Source organism: Meriones unguiculatus, chromosome 8, assembly GCF_030254825.1.
Source record: "Meriones unguiculatus strain TT.TT164.6M chromosome 8, Bangor_MerUng_6.1, whole genome shotgun sequence".
Taxonomy (NCBI): domain Eukaryota; kingdom Metazoa; phylum Chordata; class Mammalia; order Rodentia; family Muridae; genus Meriones; species Meriones unguiculatus.
In genome coordinates, this window is record NC_083356.1 from 120,344,379 (window position 1) to 120,362,866 (window position 18,488).

General features: G+C 44.5%; 1 protein-coding gene across 6 annotated transcripts in view; it reads right to left on the reverse strand.

Annotated features, from left to right (window-relative positions):
• Positions 1–18,488, reverse strand: part of Rapgef4 (Rap guanine nucleotide exchange factor 4) — a 266,011-nt gene that overhangs the window by 187,558 nt on the left and 59,965 nt on the right. For 4 of the 6 annotated variants that reach the window (XM_060390453.1, XM_060390452.1, XM_060390457.1 and 1 more), the window contains exon 4: positions 16,609–16,755. In XM_060390453.1, the coding sequence (XP_060246436.1) occupies positions 16,609–16,755 (147 nt within the window). Of the gene's footprint in view, positions 1–10,124; positions 10,346–16,608; positions 16,756–18,488 lie in introns of those variants that run through there. The other 2 variants (XM_060390454.1, XM_060390455.1) reach the window with 2 other exon arrangements.

Genomic DNA, 18,488 nt, shown 5'->3' on the forward strand with positions numbered 1-18,488 from the left:
TGACTTTCCAGGAGAAGTAGTGGACAACAAAATGACTTTTTAAAAGTTTTGCAATGTGCCGTTTGGTAGGGACATAGTTCACAAGACAGAGATTAGAAGGAGACATTAATGAATGAAATGTTTTGAGGGACATTATGAAGCAAGCTCCTGCCAGTCACACACACACACACACACATCAATGAAATTTTGGGAGAGATATTTTAATGCATATTGCAAAGAGGTCCTGTTTTGTAGAATTTCAAAGAGCTCCCATGAGTTCATAAACCGTAGCTATAATCCACTAGACTACCTAACAAAGAATTTAAGTCTGTCATTCACAGATAGAAACCATTTAGGAGTTAAATTTTATTACTTAGCTAAGATTAGAGACTCAGGAAATACAAAACAATATAGCAATTAAAAAAAAAAACCCTTTTTCCTACCATAGTTTTCTAGAGTTTTTTTTTTTTTTTAACATTTATCACAGTTTTCAATAACTAATGTTGAAGAACTGACAAAACAAGTTAACACACAAATTTCTGTTAGGAGTGTAAACTGGCAAAGACTTTGTAGAAAATAGTTCATGCATTATAAAATACATATCAAGTTTTAATTCTTTTATAATAGAATCCACAAGCACGAACTTACTCAGCAAACGTACACTGAGAAACATGTTGGAGAATTTCCTTTGGAACAGTGGCTCTAAGAACAAACCCCAACGGAACTATCAACAGGGAAGCAGGTTAAACAAACTATAGTAGACTAGTCAGTGGACAAGTACCAAAATAGGGCTAATCTACACGGACTGACAAAAAGGGTTTGTCCTGGTAAGCACTGCAGGAAAAGTAAAATCGAGACACGGACTCCATGAATAAGGTAATCCCACTTATGAGAACAGCAGTTCAATGCTTTTTAATGTAGGTACTAGTGATCAGAGCAGTCACCCCCAAATGCAGTGCCTTATAACAATGATTCGGTGTGCCTCACAACTAGTCTGTCTATTGATGACGCCTCCCTTCAGTGGCTGCATTAAGCTGGATCATTGGTTAGGGCTCAACGTATTGGCTTCACAAGGGTCCACACTGTTGTGGCTGCGGTATGATGCATATTTCCTTTGTCCAGGTGTAAAGACACACACACACACACACACACACACACACACACACACAAGGAAGACAGCATTCCCAGAGGCCCAGAAGGAAGGCAAAGTCACTCCCACATTGTTTTTTGTTGTTGTTGTTTGTTTGTTTGTTAAACCATGTCCCAGGAACAGTCTGGATTCAAGAGTTGGAGAACAGACTGCTTCTTCTCACTTGGAAAAGCTGCAAGGAACTCGTGGCCCTGTTTAATCCACCACTATGTATCTCTGTGTGTTCGTATCTCTACATCTGTATTTGTCTTCCAAGTGTTTCTGTGAGGGCGATCCCAGTACTTTCCTCTCGAGAGAGAGGAACTGGGAACATAAATAAGGAAGGAAAAGGCAGAAATCTACGTTTCATCTTAAGCATGTCTGCACCCTGGGCTGACTGAGGGTATAGACCCTGGTGTGATTGCACGGATGCCTGCACAGAAGAACCACAGGCACCTGGACTGCTGCTGCCCCGTCTCCATCCTGACATCCTTCATAACACTCTTCTTGAGCTCACATAAGTAAGTGAAGTTCAGTGACACCACGGAGAAGTGAACAAGGAAATGCACACAAATGTGTGCCCTTCATTAACATCATCCCTTCCGCGCGGAGTTCACAGTGTCTCACAACACCAGAATGCTGGTGGACTCTTGAAGCATGGCTCAAAGCAAGGACGAGGTAAGCATATGGCCGCTTTGATGATCGAATCCAGGCTCTCCCAGTCCTCACGGGCTCCGTTTTCTACTCTAACGTGGCCTAGCTTTGAACTGGTGATAATGTTGGCAAGAGAGCTCTACCACATTATCTGTTAGCAACCATTTACACTTAAGATAGTGATACAAAGACAAGGGGAAGATGAGCAGCTGAGACTTCCTCCTTCTTCCAGGCCTTCCTCACTCATCAGGAAGCTGGATAAAGTGTGAGCAGAATACACACACCTTGAGACAGAAATACAAACAGCTCGGATCCATCTGATGTACGGGTCCCACTCTCCTGATAAGGACAAAATACACATGCAGATACAAGCTAAGAAATATAAATGGTAATTTCAGGGGTTCTGCAAGCAAGTGGAATGCTCTTCCATTTGCATTTTAAACTGGCATTGCATCACAGAATGAGAGATGGTAAATTTATGCTAATATTTGTTTTTTTTTACTTTTCTTCGCTTAGGATAATATGAAATAGCAGATAAGAACAAAATGATGGGTTGAGGTACAGAATGCAGAGTAAAGGAAAAAGCTTATTTTAGTACCATTAATCACATTTTTCTTCACTCCAGGGAGAACAAAGAACCCCCATATATTTATTTTGTGTAAGATATACCATATATTATGCATCTGGCCCTGTCCATATAATTTGAATATTGTGTGACTACATCCTACGTTTGTATATTAAAAAAACAACAGTATTCTTTTTGCACCCACCTGTCTTACTCCTTTCCTTAATAAGCTTTTTCTTACCCCTTAATTCAAATCTGTTTTAGATTTGCTTCTTAAAAATAAAGACAGAACAGCAAGATCTAGGGAATTGTAGCCTGAAAAAAAAAAAAGAAGGCACCCAATGAAGAATCATTCTAATAAACAAAGGCTATCTATCCTTCCCACTATCATTCCTGCTCCTTTTCCATTCTCTGGGCATTTATTCCACCTGATTTACAGCATGGGAACCATAGTGAGCACAATGAGATTAAGCGAGAAGACCATGCCAGACGTCAAAACCCTGATTCAATTTTATGAACTCAACTCATGACAGCCCCACTGTCACCATAAATATTTATTCTCCAAAGGGCCATGGCTGCAAGGTCATCCACAACAGAAGGACTGCCTGCCTTTGACGGGTACGTAGACATCAGCCCTGGAAATATAGACAGTCTGGACAAGTTATTTACAGGCATAATCTCACAGAAAATTAATGCAAAGAGGATCTCTCATGGCCCACTCCTAGCATGATGCCAGTGCTAGCCCACAGCCCCAGTGACCGATGTCTCTATAAACACTGAAGGCCCTTTCATATTTACTCTTTTAATATTCTGAACACCAGTTCCTGAAAGCCACAAGTTAATACTGATTATTCAGCAACGTCTCTTACATCCTTGGTTCAATTTTTCAGTTTGTAACATAGTCAACATTTTGGAATAACATTCTCAGATTTAATGCTGATAGGACGAGCAGGTTTTAGTGAAACAGTAAACAAAAAAAGAGTGAATAATTTACATCCTTGCAAGTATGTTACGGTTGATTTATGTGAAAATTATTATCTCAAAATGTTACCAAATTTTACTTTTTTTTTTTTTAGGTTAAGTTGTTTTCGTTCTAAGGAGTTGAGAAGAGTCATGGACATTTTGGAGGTCCTGCCCAATGGTCAGTTAAAGACTGGCAGAAGCCTGGAAGAGGGCTGTTCTAGTGAGGGAAATGGTGATGCAGTGGGGGCCATGAAAACCACTGACTTTCTTGCAAGCCTTGTTGTCCTTTTAAAATTTTGTATCAGAGGCACGCACTGATTGATCCTAACAAGATTTTAATAGAACCACAAAAATTCTTGGTCTGGGAAGGTAACTCAGCGGTAAAGTCCTTGCTACATAAACATAAAGTTCAGATCCCAGGACTCCTATAAGAAGCCCAGCACTAGCCCGGCGCAGTGGTGCATGCTGTGACCTCTAAAATACCGTGGGATGGGTCACGAGAGAGGAGAGGATTTCAAAACCCGCCTGTCGGGGACTGGAGGCATGCCTCAGGAGTTAAGAGCGCTGGCTGATCTTGCCCTGGGTTCCTAGCACCTACATAGTGAGTGACTCACAACCCCAGCTCTAGGCCATCTGGTACCCTCTTCCGACCTTGTGTGATACACACATGGAAGCAAACACACACATACTCACACACACAAACACACATATACGCAAATACACACACACAATAACTCTTTAAAAAAAAAACAAACATTTTAATGGAAACCACAACAAAACTTCTTAGTCCTCACGAAGGCCTATTTCTGAGGAATAGGCCCAGTTACAAAGGGACTAGTTAGGACGAGAAGCAGGGGAAAGGCAACCTGAAATCTAAACGGCAAGCCATCAGTCATCTGCGACAAGCTTCCAAGTGCCCAAAAGCAGTCTTCCCTTGCTGCGTGTGCAGGGTTAATGCTAAGACCCCTCCCAAACACGAAAATTCACAGAGGCTCAAGTCTCTCCCATAGAACATAAAGTTTGCAAAATCCTATGCACAGCCTCTGAAATACTTTTATTTGTTTGTGTGTGTGTTTTATTTTTTTAGATAGAGTCTTGCTTATAGCCCATGCTAACTTTAAACTACAGATTACTAAATTACTAAATCCACCTCCTAAATTCTTGGATTACAGGCTTGCTCCCCCATGCTGAGCTTTAAATCAAGTCTATATTACCACTAATAGCTGACACAGTGTAAATTACTCCCAACCAGCCACTACACTGTACTGTTCACAAAACAATAACAGGAAAGTCTACGCATGTTCAGGCACATTTTATCCAAATATTTCAACCTACTGAGAGGCCTGGAATTAGACAGACTCCTCGGTAGGGACCATGGCCAGATAATAAGGTGGCCAACCTCTCAACCTTCCGACTTAAAACAAAAGCCTGGCAGCTTTTGCCTCTAACCAGCAGGCCTTCTGCTGATGGGCTGGCTCAACAAGTTCAAGGCCAGACCAGGACATGTCACGTAACAGTTGTGGACCAGTCATCCTATCTGTCTTCAAAGTGGCCAACCCTAAAGTAGAAGAGGGGAACACTTCAGAGCCTTAAAATGAAAACAAACTAAACAAACCCTCAAGAAGAGGATAAATAGTTGGTTTTCGGGGTCTCCCCTCTGCTTTGCAGAGGGTCTTTTTCTCTGTCTGTCTCATTACCCCCAACAGGTGCCTTCTTTCAACTACGGATCCTGACTGAACTGCTTTCTCTGCTGCTACCTGTTGGGCTTCAGATTTTTCCTGCTTTTTAATTCTTTAACTGGCAGAGAACATCATCCAGATCCCTAAACCAAGTCATGTCTGGACCCCTGGATGGTATTACTAAGGTTGGTTGAATCCACAGATGTAGTACCAGAGGAACACAGGACTGACTGTATGCAGGGTGGACTGTTTTCTTTCTTTCTCTCTCTCTTTCTTTCATTCTTTTTTTTCTGAATGTTTAAATAAAAAGTTGAAGAGATAAAGATGAGTCTGATGTTTCAGATAAATTCTGGTGAAGGAACTCAGATGAAGGAGAAGAAAGTCTAAAGCAACAAACGAAAGAGTTTAAGAAGGTGAATTTCCATTTATGCTAAAATTTTCTTTTCAAATGTATTAAAAAGCAAGGCACGGACTATTGAAACCCCTGGGTACTGATTGGTAGCCAAGATCATCAGGGCTTTGCCAAAGGATTTTAATGTATCGCTTATCATTTGCTAATCACTATCTTATTAAGAATGCTAGCCATTACATATGTGACACCTTCTACCAATAAAATGTTTGGGAGGGGGAGTATGACACAGGGGTGAGTCAGAACCCAGACCTCCATCCAGCCTTCCACTAGCTGCTAGTCACTGACACCCTATAGAAACCCAGGCTCTACAAGAGTGGAGCGGATGGGACCATCCATCTTATGAAAGCCCAGAAGAGAAATCTTAAGAAAATGTTGGTGTACATCCTGAAAGAGGGTCCAGATAGAGGTTATAAGAAACAACTGGAGAGCTGAGAGTGTGGGTCTGTGGATCAGCACCTGTCCAGCCTGCCAGAAGTCCTGGTATACCAAAAAGAGGAAGAGGATGGGGCGGGGAGGAGAGAAAAGAATGGGGCAGGGAAGGAGCTGGGATAGGAGTGGCAGCAGCAAAGGAGACAGAGAAATGTTTTCTTTTTATCTTAAAACAATATACAGATTTAAAATTTTTTAAATTTAAATGTAAAGTTTACAGCATAAATATGCACTTGGGTAGGCAGTTTCGGGGAAGCAGGTGCGGTGAGGGTGGGGAGTTGGGATGGGGAGAGGGGAGGTGGGGAGGCGGGAGTGCCAATGGAACTTCTGTCTCTCTTTCCAGTGTGGCCCCGTTGATGAAATCTCCTTTTTCTGCTTCTCTTCTATTGACTTGGCTCTTTTAACTCTGAACTCTTTTAACTTTTAGGCTGTGACCCCTAAATCTAGCAACCCTGTGGTGGCCATAGCAAGACTAAAAGATACCCTCTGAGGTGTCTTCCGCCTATAGCAAGTGGACCCCAGATGAAGAGGCAAAGTAGAAGTCCTCAGCAGCCTCTGGAGCTGTTTTACTCCGGGGTGTCCATTCTTCTGTCTGCTTCAGGTGGGGACCGGCTGCTTTTCACCTCCACTTGATGACAAGTTGGATTTTGTTTTGGATTCCTGAGAATGTCTGGTCCTTGGATTACTAAGGATGTAGCTGAAACCTTGAGACCTCTGGAAAACTGGACTGATTGGTTCCTTCCCACCCTCACCCCACCCAGGCCTTCATCCCAGTAGCTTTATTAACTCTTAAACAGCCATCTCTGATGGTACCCTACTCCCTGGGACCTCTGCCTAAAGGAGCTCTGCCTTCTTTAAAATACTCTGTGAAACTCGGGGGCGGGGGAGACTTAGAGCATTTGAGAGTTCTGAGACAGTGGAAGGTTTCAAAACTTCATTCAGTTCATACACGTCTACTAACTACACGACGCCACGTGACTTCTCAAACCTTCTAGGAATGGAAGGAAGACAGTGGCTTTCAAGACAAAGTTTTAAAAACCACAGAGGAGCAGTGTTTACAGTGAACTTAATGGGTTTTTAAATGAATTTCCATAAAATATGATGATTGAAGGTCAAACTTATTTGCAAATAACATGTACATTAATTATTAACAAATATAAATGTCCCAATCAAATGAAGCATCCATATGAATTGTCACACAAATGTAACTGTGAGTATGAATGGTATGAAGAAAAAGAGGCAATATAGCCAGCAAAGAGATGAACAAGAAAGCCTGGCCCTTCTAACAGCCAAAGAAAGATTTTTTTCCAATAGTAATCCTTACACTCTCACACACATAAATGCACTCACACACACTCACACGTTACACATGCACACATAGGCTTACATACATGCATATGTACTATGGTCATGCTTGCCAAGGTGAGATGTAATAGCCACACTCAGATGGTTTTGGTGACAGAATGGAAGTCACTGGGAAAAAAAATGCAATAGGGCCAGAATATAGCTCAGGAGAAGAGGACAAGGAAAACAAATACAATCAGACTTATCAAGAATTAGACGTTTATACACTTTTCAAATTAGTGTTGTTTCTCTAGAAATGTTTCCTAAAGAAGTAATTCTCAAACCACAGACCGGGGACAGTCGAAGGCTCCCAGTATTCTCAGAAAACGCATAAATCCCAGACTCTATAATATCTACACACGGCTTGCCTGCCTGCCTGCCTTCCCCTCTCGCTGGGGCACTGTGGACTTCCCCAGGAGCTGATGCGAAACAGCATCAGCACCGTTGCGCTGACAGCAGCCAGGAGGATGTGAGGTCATAGGCACCCTGGAACTCATGAATGGCCCCCACGCTCTCACTCAAGTGCTGACCACTACCACCATTTAAGTGTGGCAGAAGCCTGATTTGAAAGTAGAATGTCTGTGAGAGAAGGAAGAGTGACACTAGGAAATCTAACTGTGAGCAAGAGAACATTTGCAGGGCCCAAGCCCTGGGTGAGGACACCAGCCATGCGCACTCTGAAATGAGAGGCGTGACGGACGAGCAAATGCCTCCATGCAAAGGCTGCCTGGAGACCCACTGAGGGCACTTTAAAAGGCCACGGGGCTGGGCCCACCTTTTCCAGAGTTTCAGATCTCTTTAGTGTAGTAGGGCAGGCACAGGCAGGGGAATATTATTTTTAAGCTCCCCCTGATGATTCTAATGTAGAACCAGAAAGATGCCAAGAGTTCTTCTTCCCTTCCAAATAATATATTCTGACAAACTATGTCCCATTACCTTATATTTTAAACCCTCCATCCGTATCATTTGTGGTTCTGCCTTCTCTCATCTGCAAACCAAAAGGGAGGGAACACCAGTGCTTTTACCAGGTAACACACATTAAGTAACAATATTGACCTCCTCCCGTAGGTGTCCCCGACTGGAAGCAGAGAGATTTCTCTTTCACAGTGATGCACAGTGAAACTCGCCCAGCGGTGCTGGGTGAAGTCAAGCATAGATCAGCATTTCAGGCCAGACCACATGAACGGCCTTGGAAGGTCCATCTGACATTTACTGGTTTGGGCTAGACTGCTGTAAACCCTGAGGTCAGGGAGGTCAAGCTGGGCAAGATTTCCGGAACTCAGAGGCCAGCACAGTGAACCCATTTCCTGCAGTCTTCCTGGATGTCAGACGTCCTCAGCCCAGGTGCCCCAAGCCTGCTGTGGAATCTGGACCCCGGGGAAGCAAGATCATCGCGTGACCAAGGGTTTTCTACACATAATGAGCTTAACAAATCCTCTGTCCCTCACCACGGGTTCCTTCTGGAAGTCTCAAGCTCTTAACATTTTCCCAGCCAGAATGGCTTTTGCCTGAGGGACCATTAAGCCTCAGAGTAGAGTTCTCCAGATGATGACTGAATCCAAACAGAAAAACAAAAGCTACTGTTTGGAGACACAGCACATGACCCAAGCCATGAGGTCCACGGAGAGGCCCAGCGGACCACAGAGGAGGAGAACTCAAAGCGCAGAGACACATCAGAGGAAGGAACCTGCCCTCTCCCAGGGGACTAGCCTCCTCCAGCACTGTCATTTGCTTTCACTGGCCCAGTGCTTAAGGGAGGCTGAGAAACTGCCTACTGAGCCACACAGAATCCACAAGCCGAGACTTCTGTGTGTGAAATGAGACGCTGGGCGGAAATCCGTCTCCCTGAGCGCCTCTGTGACCTCCAGCATGCTTTCTCCGAGTACTTTTTGGCTTGTCTTTCTCGGTTCATTTTGTTTTGATGTTCGTGCTTGTCTGTCTGTCTATCTATAGCTCTATCTGTCTGTCTTTACAGCACTATAAGCCACAGAGAGAGCTGGAGTGGATTCTGTAGCTCCCCATGATGAGAACCAAGTATGTTTTCTGCAAGTGTTATGGTCCCTTCATAGAAGGGGGTTGAGTAGCTATTTAGAAGGGTACCCTGTCCTGAGGGGGTGACTGAGTGACTGTTTAGGGCCACTGGGAGGTCCTCAGGAGACAGGCTAGGATGGGTGTCAACAACCCGGAGAGAGATCATGGTCAAGGAGCGTTTAAAAATGGTTAACATAACCCCAAGGGTCCCACGCAGAGCTGCTCACTGACAAAAACGAACATCTGCAGGAGCCTGGGCCAGGAAGGGTGACGCTGGCTGGTTACAGCACCCTGCTGATTGGCCTGCCGAGCGGCATCTGGGTATGCCCGACACCTGCCAGCCGAGCCTCGATCCGTCCAGACCCCCCGAGAAACTTCTGTCAAACGCTGGGGCCGCAGCGTGGAGAGCTGGAAGGACTTCCAGGTCATCAATAATGTAACAGGATTCCCACAAACACCAAAAGGCTTTTTAATAATCCGAGAGCCACCGGCAGAAAACCTACCAGGCGTCCAGAGAGTGAAATACCAGCAAGCCTCAATCAGTCCCCTTCCCCAGGTTTGTTTTCAATGTGATGCCATTCAAATATGTTACAGGATAAACACATATTTATACATTATATCTGTAATTCTTGATGCACTTAATATAATTCTGCATACTTGTGAACTATATCCTCAAGAAATGTATTAAAAATCATGCTGCCATCTGAAAAACAGATGAACCGCCACTCACCCCGTCCCCCAATACAGATGCCACAAACAAAGATGCCCAATACAGATGCCACAAACAAACTGCTGTGGCGTGTGGTTAGGTCTGGCAGAACATAATCTGAGAAGCCAGAAACATTCCGGAGCATAGTTCCTCAAGCCAAACAGAAGCTGTGACACACAACGCTTCCCCAATCTCCCACCCTTCACTAAAGAATCAGAGACCCTTCTGACCTCGTGGCGCATGCGTCCGTCGCTGGAAGTCCTCAGGCATCCAGCAAGCAGCCAGCCTTGATCCGAACAGCAGAGCGGACCTTCATCAGCGACAGGTCCCTACTCAAATCCCTCAGATAGCCTCTGAGTCCACAGGGAGGAAGCAGTGCCGAAGGCTCTCCAGGAAAGCTTGGCCATTCACAGGTAGTGAAAGATTTCCTTTTTTTTTTTTTTTTTTTTAACTTTAGTTAGGACCTACCAGCTTCACTCCTTTCCTTTCTGGATCTGAATAACTTCTCTCACACCATGGAGACACTCGAGGGCTGAGGAGGAGACCTTTGTGCCGGCCTCAGGTCCAAGTCATTGGAGCAGGCTTCCGTTTGGTTTAAAAGAATCAGAGCTGTGAGGAGAGAGACAGGGGAGCCAGCCAACAGGATGTGTGTGGCTGGAGTTCCTGGCATGCAGTCTTGGCTTTCATGTTTATTTTTGGATGTATTTTTCTTGGGCCTTTGATGCAAATTTCTGGCCTGGGAAGTAACCCTACAGTAGAAAATCCAAAGCCGCCAAGAGTCAGCACAGTCCCCTGCCTCAGGAGAAGCAGGGTCCTCTGGTTCCAAGTTCCAGTGCCACCTGGGACAATGTCCTTTAGGGCCACTGATGACCATCTGAAATGCTGGTCTCCGAACTAATCACTAATTCAAAAGCAGAGCAACCTGTCGTGAGCATGCTGAAAGGGAGCCACGGCACCCACGCGGGGACTCCTGACACTTGGGCTCTCAGAGACTGTGTTTTTAGTACCTGGCTTTCACGTTCCTGACAGCCGCAGACAGATAGGAGCATCGAGCCAACTCTGGCAGGCGCAGATGCCTGCTGAAGGCACAGTTACAGTGTAGCTTTTAACACATGCCGGCCGACCAACATCAAGCCGCTGTCATGTCGACAATTCTTGTCCTCACGGTGGCTGGAAAGACTGTTAATGGAAAGCTGCTTTGTCCCCCGTATGTGTAAAGGAGGCAGTGAAGAAATGCAGCTAAAAAGCTTTTCATAATTGCCAACATATCTGGTAGAGTCTTCTAGACAAAATACCACCCTAAAAATTGGGGAATAGTGATACACAAACGCCTTTCTTCAATAGCCTTCATGGCTCTGAAAAATAGCCCTGTTTACAGATTGCTGTCCTAAGACAGAAACAAGTTCTTCTATTTATTTATTTAATTTTTGTTTGTTTTTAAAGACAGGGTCTCTCTGTGTAGCCCCGGCTGGTTTGGGGCTCACTCTGTAGACCAGGCTGTCCTCGAACTCAGAGATCCACCTGCCTCTGCCTCCCAAAAGCCAGGGGAAAAGATGGGCACCAACACACCCAGATCTACTCATTTCTTTAGCCATTTGAATTGTATATCTCATGAGACATGAAACGGTGCTGTGGCTATTCCTGAAGCCACAGGAATATTTGGAGGCTAAGCCTTGCCATTCACCACCTCCCAGGAGTGATAAAATCACGGTAGAATACTAACAACTGTACAGATAACAATCGCGGCTAAGTTGCCACGTTCACTAAAAAGGCTCAGTTTATAACTTTAAAATACTCTGTTTTAAATGCTATAATTTCATTACCATCTTCAAATTTTCAAAATTTTCTTCATAAATATTTATTATTTGAACATGCTCAAATAGGACTCAGAGTAAAGGGGGAAAAATCCAGAATGACATTTATGCAATTGAAAGGCTGGTGCCAGGTAGTAGACTGTTTGCTCTAGGATGTCCCAATAAGGTCTCTTCCGAATTTGACCAACATGGCCTCTCCAATCCACTTCTTTGAACGCACTGGACTCATTACTTTGCAAAGCTCTCAAAATAACCCCAAAAGCATTTTCACGTGCACACAGTGTAAAATATAGAAAAGGAAACTCATAGAACCCCCCATCACCGCCACCACAGTTCATCTAAATCAATGGTCTCTACTGACTGACGACGGATCGTGACCCCTTTGGGGGACAGGGACAAGCAGCCTTTTCACAGGTGTCGCATATCGGATCTCCCGCATGTCATATTTTTACATTATGAGTCACAACTAGCGAAATTACGGTTCTGAAGCAGCAACAAAATAAATTTATGGTTGGGGGGTCACCACAACATGAGAAGCCGTATTGAAGGGTGGCAGCCTTAGGGAGGCTGAGAGCCAGTGTTCCAGGTCAGCCGAAGCTCTCAGGCTGTAAGCACTAGGAGATTCCCAGAACTGGATGATAAATCAGTTTTATATTTATCCCAAGAACCACCATCCATCATAAATACCTATAATCTTGAATCAACTATTAATAACTGGTTTAAATTCCCAGGTCTCCGCTTAACTGCTTCGCCATTTGGCTTCCCTCACTGAGCCAAAGAACGCCACCGCTGTCAAGAAGTTTAAATTGTGAGTGATGGTGGTCTCAAGAACTAAAACTGGTTGCCCAAGACTTTCAAGTTCATTTTCTCCTGGATGAAATTCAGAAATGTCACTGTCTCCCATCACTCCAGTCCCTCACCTCTCCTTGTCTGTCTTTCCCTTCCAGAAACTCAGATGTTTTAGAGCCTGGGTGATGTGTCAAAGAGGCACGAGAAGAGGAAATGTGCCACAATTCACTTCAGCTAAAAAAATCACGAGTGACTTTCCAATGGACCATCCCAGCACCTGCAAATCAAGCCATAAATCAGAAACTAAAACATCAGAAGAAAGGAGAAGAAATCCGTTTTCCTTAGGAAGATAGAAGACAGAGAAACAAGAAGCTTCATGCTGCGCCATAGTTAGATGTTGGGAAACGTTTCAGGTCTCATCATGATAATTTTTAAATACCCCAGAGCTGCCTATTTTGACTAAGAACATAGAGACCATGAAAAGGCAGGAGTCCTTGCAATGGAATTAAACAGGATTGCAAAACCCACTGTGAGCACTATTCGTGAGGACCTGTGTAAGCCCCGGGAGCCCACCTTCCGATCCCCCACACACACACACACACGGAGAGGGATTTCCCCCAGATTTCTGCACTTTCTCCAGCTACTCGGGTCCTGGGAATGAAATATCAAAGTGTTCATGCAGCTGACCACACATTCGTAGGCTGTGCCCTCTGCTAATGACTAAGAACCACAATTTCAGCTCCTCCTACCCCCTCTGAGTGGAGCGAGCAGCTAATATAAGGACCCCAAGCTAAATATAAGGCTTCTTGCCATAGAATGGACCGGCCCTATGTCATTGCTCCAACGCAAATGTCCAGATGAGAGACATGAACGTGCAAATTTAGAGCCAGACCGAGGTTCTGACCTCCCCTCAGCTCCGAGCTCTGAACCTGGTTGGAGGCCTCTCTGAGGGTCATAGGTCAGCGACGTTCTTGTGTTCGGAGGCTAGATGCTCCCTTCAAACATGCTTTCTTACAGGTCCAACCCGGGTTTCAGAGCGAGGCTGGACTTTAGGTTTACTAACAGAGGCACTTAGCAGCACATGGATGGCTGACTTATAAACCATATTACCTGGCATAATCAAGGAGAAAGTATTTGATTATCGAATATTTTGCTTGCAGTTAGTGCTCCTCATGGTATATCTCAACATTCGGAGAATAGAAGCGAAATCCACTGACAGCGGCGCAGCACGGTCTGAAACCGCATTGTTGCCTTTCTTGCTATCTCCTCTAAGCAGCGGCCCCGCCGCCCTGGAAACAGGGCTCTGCCGGGCTTGCTCCCTGATGCCTGACACGAGGGAGCTACTTAGCATTTGTTGAATAAATAAGCCTTAAAGTGAGCACCATTCAGGCTCTCCTGAGAAGCTCCTTTAGACTTGTACAGTTTCCCAGGATTATAGTCGCTGTGTATGCACATGGATGCTCTTTAATAAAGCCTTGATTAACAGGCTGCCACACGAGAGGCTGAGTGAATTTTCACTCCAAATGGTTTAAACACTGAAGGAACACCTCACTCGCTCCCTGCGTTACACAAGCAGGCAACCGGAAAGCAGCACCTGACTGTGCCCTCCTGGTACAAGCCTCCAGCTGCTGACCTGCAAGAGAAGTCAGGATCAGAAACATCCCCTCCTTTCAGCTCTGAAGGGCTCTCTGGATGTAGTCCCCATCACGGCTGAGCCACTGACTAGAGAGATCAGAAGGCAGGCTCTCAGGTTACAGATGAGGGGTGTTCCACAGAGCCGGAAAGGTGGGAGAGGTTTGGGACAGCTGGGACAGCCGGGACAGCTCTCGGGATCAGTCCTCTCATTTAAGAATTGGTCCCTAGATCAGGGCGTGGTGGAGCACACCTTTGATCCCAGCACTCAGGGAGGCAGAGGCAGGCAGATCCCTGTGAGTTTGAGGCCAGCCTGTCCAGGATAATCAGGCTGCACAGAGAAACCCTATTCCCCCCCGCAAAAAAAAAAAAAAATCGTCCCTAAGTGATCCGAAAGGCAGAAGCATCACCAAAAGCAGACAGCCCTCGTGAGCCTCCTGCTGTATTCACCAGCAACCCATTCCTACTACCAGGCAATCAAATAAAATGTTCAATGATTGGACAGGTCTCTCAAAGAAGCCAACAACAAGGGGAGATGAAAATAAAGAGAAAAAAGAGAGAAAAGAGCAGAGAAGAGACATAAAGAGACACAGAGAAAGCTAAGCAGAGCAATCAAATATAGACAATCAAATATAATAATGTTTTGTTTTCATTTTCACCTAGGCCTAGTTTGAAAACAAAGAAAATCACACCTATAAAACATATTTTTAGAACAATTGGGAAATGTGAAATACAGACTGGTTAGTATTTGACATTAGGGTACTACTATTCACTCCAAATGCACATAATAATATTATGGGTTGTAGCAGGACACTAATTTCCTTGAGACTGAATACTTGGGATGAAATGTCATGATGTCTTGTTAACTAACATTGAAGAGGCTCAGAAGAAAAGCAAGATGAAGCGACTGCAGCTGCGAATTCACTTCCGGGCTACGTATCCATAGCAAACGCTCATTGCATTATTATTATTTAGTCTGAAAAACAGTCTTATAGATTGCTCTAGTGTTCATCGGCAGCAGCTTCTCAAGACCTTCCTTTAGAGCACGGCAGGCTCCTAACTGAAATATGTTTTTCTGTGTTTCCCCAAAGCTCCCCTATCAGGCTGATAAATGACTGGTCGCAGACAGAGTGGCTACTGTGGCACATGCTACCTTCAGGAATGACTTCCTTTCTTACTTAAGTCAGTTTCCCAAATTCCCGTTATGTATAAGACTTTTCAGTTTATCTTTTAAAATGAAAGACAACTCCCCTCCCCCGCCGAAGGCTTATGTGCCTCAAGCCTGGCTTCTTCTGATTGACAACCTATCTTTGCCAACACACCTCTCATAAACTGAGTTTCACTTTTCTTTCCTTAAAAAAAAAAAAAAAAAAAAGAGCTTTGTCTCTGAACTTTACAGAGCAGTTGGAGCTCTTTAATATTTTCTAAGAGAAACGTTTCAAACAAGCAACCTCACAATTTATTCACGGCCGCCAAGAATAAAAGTAACAGGCCTCACCAGCAAGGCCTTCCAAAGCTTCGCATGACTTTTAAGGTGCACCATCATCGCTCATCCACCTGCAGGCAAGCTTTCCGCAATGTACCAGTCATTTGTTTGGCTCCGGGGGGAAACTATTTGATTACACAAAATTCTTTTTAGATCAAGTTTGAAATCTTAGCCGCGCTGGAACGAGTGGTGAAGCCTGCCGGCTGGATGGGTTAACTCCTGGACGTACTGAGCCAGGGACAAAGACAAGGAGCCGCCACGGGTTAAAATCCAAAGCTAAAGGAGCTGAAAAGGGATGACAGCATAAAAGACACCAGGCTCGGCCAGGCCTTTGTGAGTGCTCTATCTGCCATGACTGCATAGAAGATGATGTATTCTTCACACTTCCTGTAAATGAGCGCTGGGCCCCAAGGGATGCTGGGAAGCGTCGGGAAAAGCAAAAGCCAGCAAGACCGGCAGCATGCCTCCACTGCTGGGCCACCTATGCATTTTGAAGTTGGCAAGTGACCAGACATCTCTATGGCCCCCCATTTTCCATACCTTATTACAGAGCACATCATTTTTAAAAGCATTCAAATGAGCCAGATGTTAACCCCATTCATTCCACTTTCTCAGGGAATGTGTCAATAATGATTTTTAAAATGCAAAAGAAAATGTCAAAGTATTTTGTTCCCTGGTTAAGAATACATCTGTGGAATAGGACAGAGAAAATTCATAAAACACTCTATGGTCATTCAAGAAATAATTATAAGGTATGTCAAGCCACAGAAAATCGAGCAAGCACTAAATTAGCAACAAAAAAAATGGATGTCTTGTGTCAAAATGGCTTTTTCACTCACTCATTTCAAAAACAAGTTTTGAAAATTAAATTCCGTCCACCAGCTCACAACAGCACACATTAAGGCTTGACTGTTGCGCCATTATCCACGCGACAGTGCTCTCTCTCTCTCTCTCTGGAAACTGCATTAATTGACAGGAAGCCTTGGGGCTCACCTCCCATAGTGCCTTGAAGTCTTCCTGTTCAATGCGGAGGAGCTCACTGCTCTCCCTGGTAACGATGGTTGCATGGCGAGGTGTATTGTCCAGAATAGACTCTCCAAAGGCTGTCCCAATTCCCAGGGTACAGATGGTCACTGCATCCTGAGAGACACCCCCCCCAAAAAAAAATCATTAGAAAATTAAAGATGCAATGGAGGAGAGACTTGCCTTTTCTTTAAACTGAGGTATAATTTGTGTAAAGTAAATTCTCAATTTCATTGTTTGGGTTGACATGTTTCAGCCAATATATACACTGGTATAAATGATACCCGATCAAGACTTACGACCTTTCTTTCACCCCTAAAGGTTTTCTGTATTACCTATGCAGTCAAGACCCTCCCATCAGCAGAGAACGCTGCCCTGATTTCCATCCTCAGAAAGATGGTTTGTCTTTAGGGGGCTGTATAGAAAGAGGCAGTAGGCTCTAATGTGTGTCTGGCTGCTTCTGACCAATGTAATCGCTCTTAGCGGGCCATGTTCTCACGCAGACCCGTAGACGGTTTTCCTCTTGCCGGTGAGGAATTTTGTATTCTGTGGCCACGCTACCATTTTCCCATCCATCCTCATACCAGGACCACTGGGATGTTTCCAGTTTGTGGGTACTCTGAATACTGCTAACAACAATAATCTTTTTTTTTTTAATGGGTAGCTTTTATTCTTTACATGTTTTTTGTGCTTTTTTGATATATGTGTGCAGGTTTCTTACCAGAGATGAATACATAATAGCTCTTTCCTCCCACACTCCTAGCCCTCCACAGAAGAATTCTCTTCAGGATCTACTGGAGCACTACAGCACGCCTACAACAATAATCTTATCTTATTCTAAAAGTGTTAGTTGGCTTTAAGAAAAGAAAGAAAGCTTACTGAAAACGGACTAGATCTTGTTAGTGAGAAGGAATGATTACAATATTCAAGAAATTGGAACAGGCCTGCTACTGTATGTGGGAAACTGAAGGCCCAAATGCTGAGTTCCTCAGTTCAGGCATTAAAAAACGGGAGAGCCAGATTCTGAGTCTTTCTGATTAGAAATGCTAAGGTATCATGCTGCCTCCTGCAGCCAGAACAGAGGAAAAACAGTGCCAGAGCCAGCGCCGTAAAGCCCTCTATAAAATGTCCTGAGTCCATGATCAAGAAAGTCCTAAAGATAGTAAAAACTAATTCCACTTGATATGCAACACTGGTGAGGGCGTTTATATTTAACCCTAACTACTTTCCAACAAAGCAAACGGCCACCGAAGTCATCTGGGCACTGTGAGTCACGCTGCAGGCACTGTAAACAAGGGCCATGCCCCGAGGTAGGGGCCACACGCTTCCTTTCACGGATCCAGTACCCAGTTGCCGGCAAGGCAAGCGTTAGGAAGACCCAGTTGGTGAGTCTGCAGTCCACTGCTAAGACAAATGAGCGCGAGAGTCCAGCCCCCCGAACCGTGGCAAATTGCTTCTGCAAAGACATTACCCTCTAAAATGATGTTCAGGAAAATAAAAAGCAATAATATTTCAGAAAAGGAAGGGAAGAAGAAGAAAAAGATTGGGGGGGGGGAGAACTTAAGAACAGCCACTGATAAATTCTCCAGAGGGACATCCGAAAACATATCCATCCAAAGAACCCACCCAGAGCTGAAGCTCTCGGTACTGGGGAAGCTGGTGAGTAACGGTCCAATTCTAGCAGAAGTGTGGGATGGATTGCAACAAATCTCAGGCTCCCGTGGGTTCCCTAGAGGAGGGCTCCCTGGAGGCCCTCACTAGACTGCTGTAATTCTTTTATCAGTTCAGCTTCGGAATGAATTCTCTTGCCTAATATATACTTTCCAGGGTTGAGAGTTATTTGTTGTTTG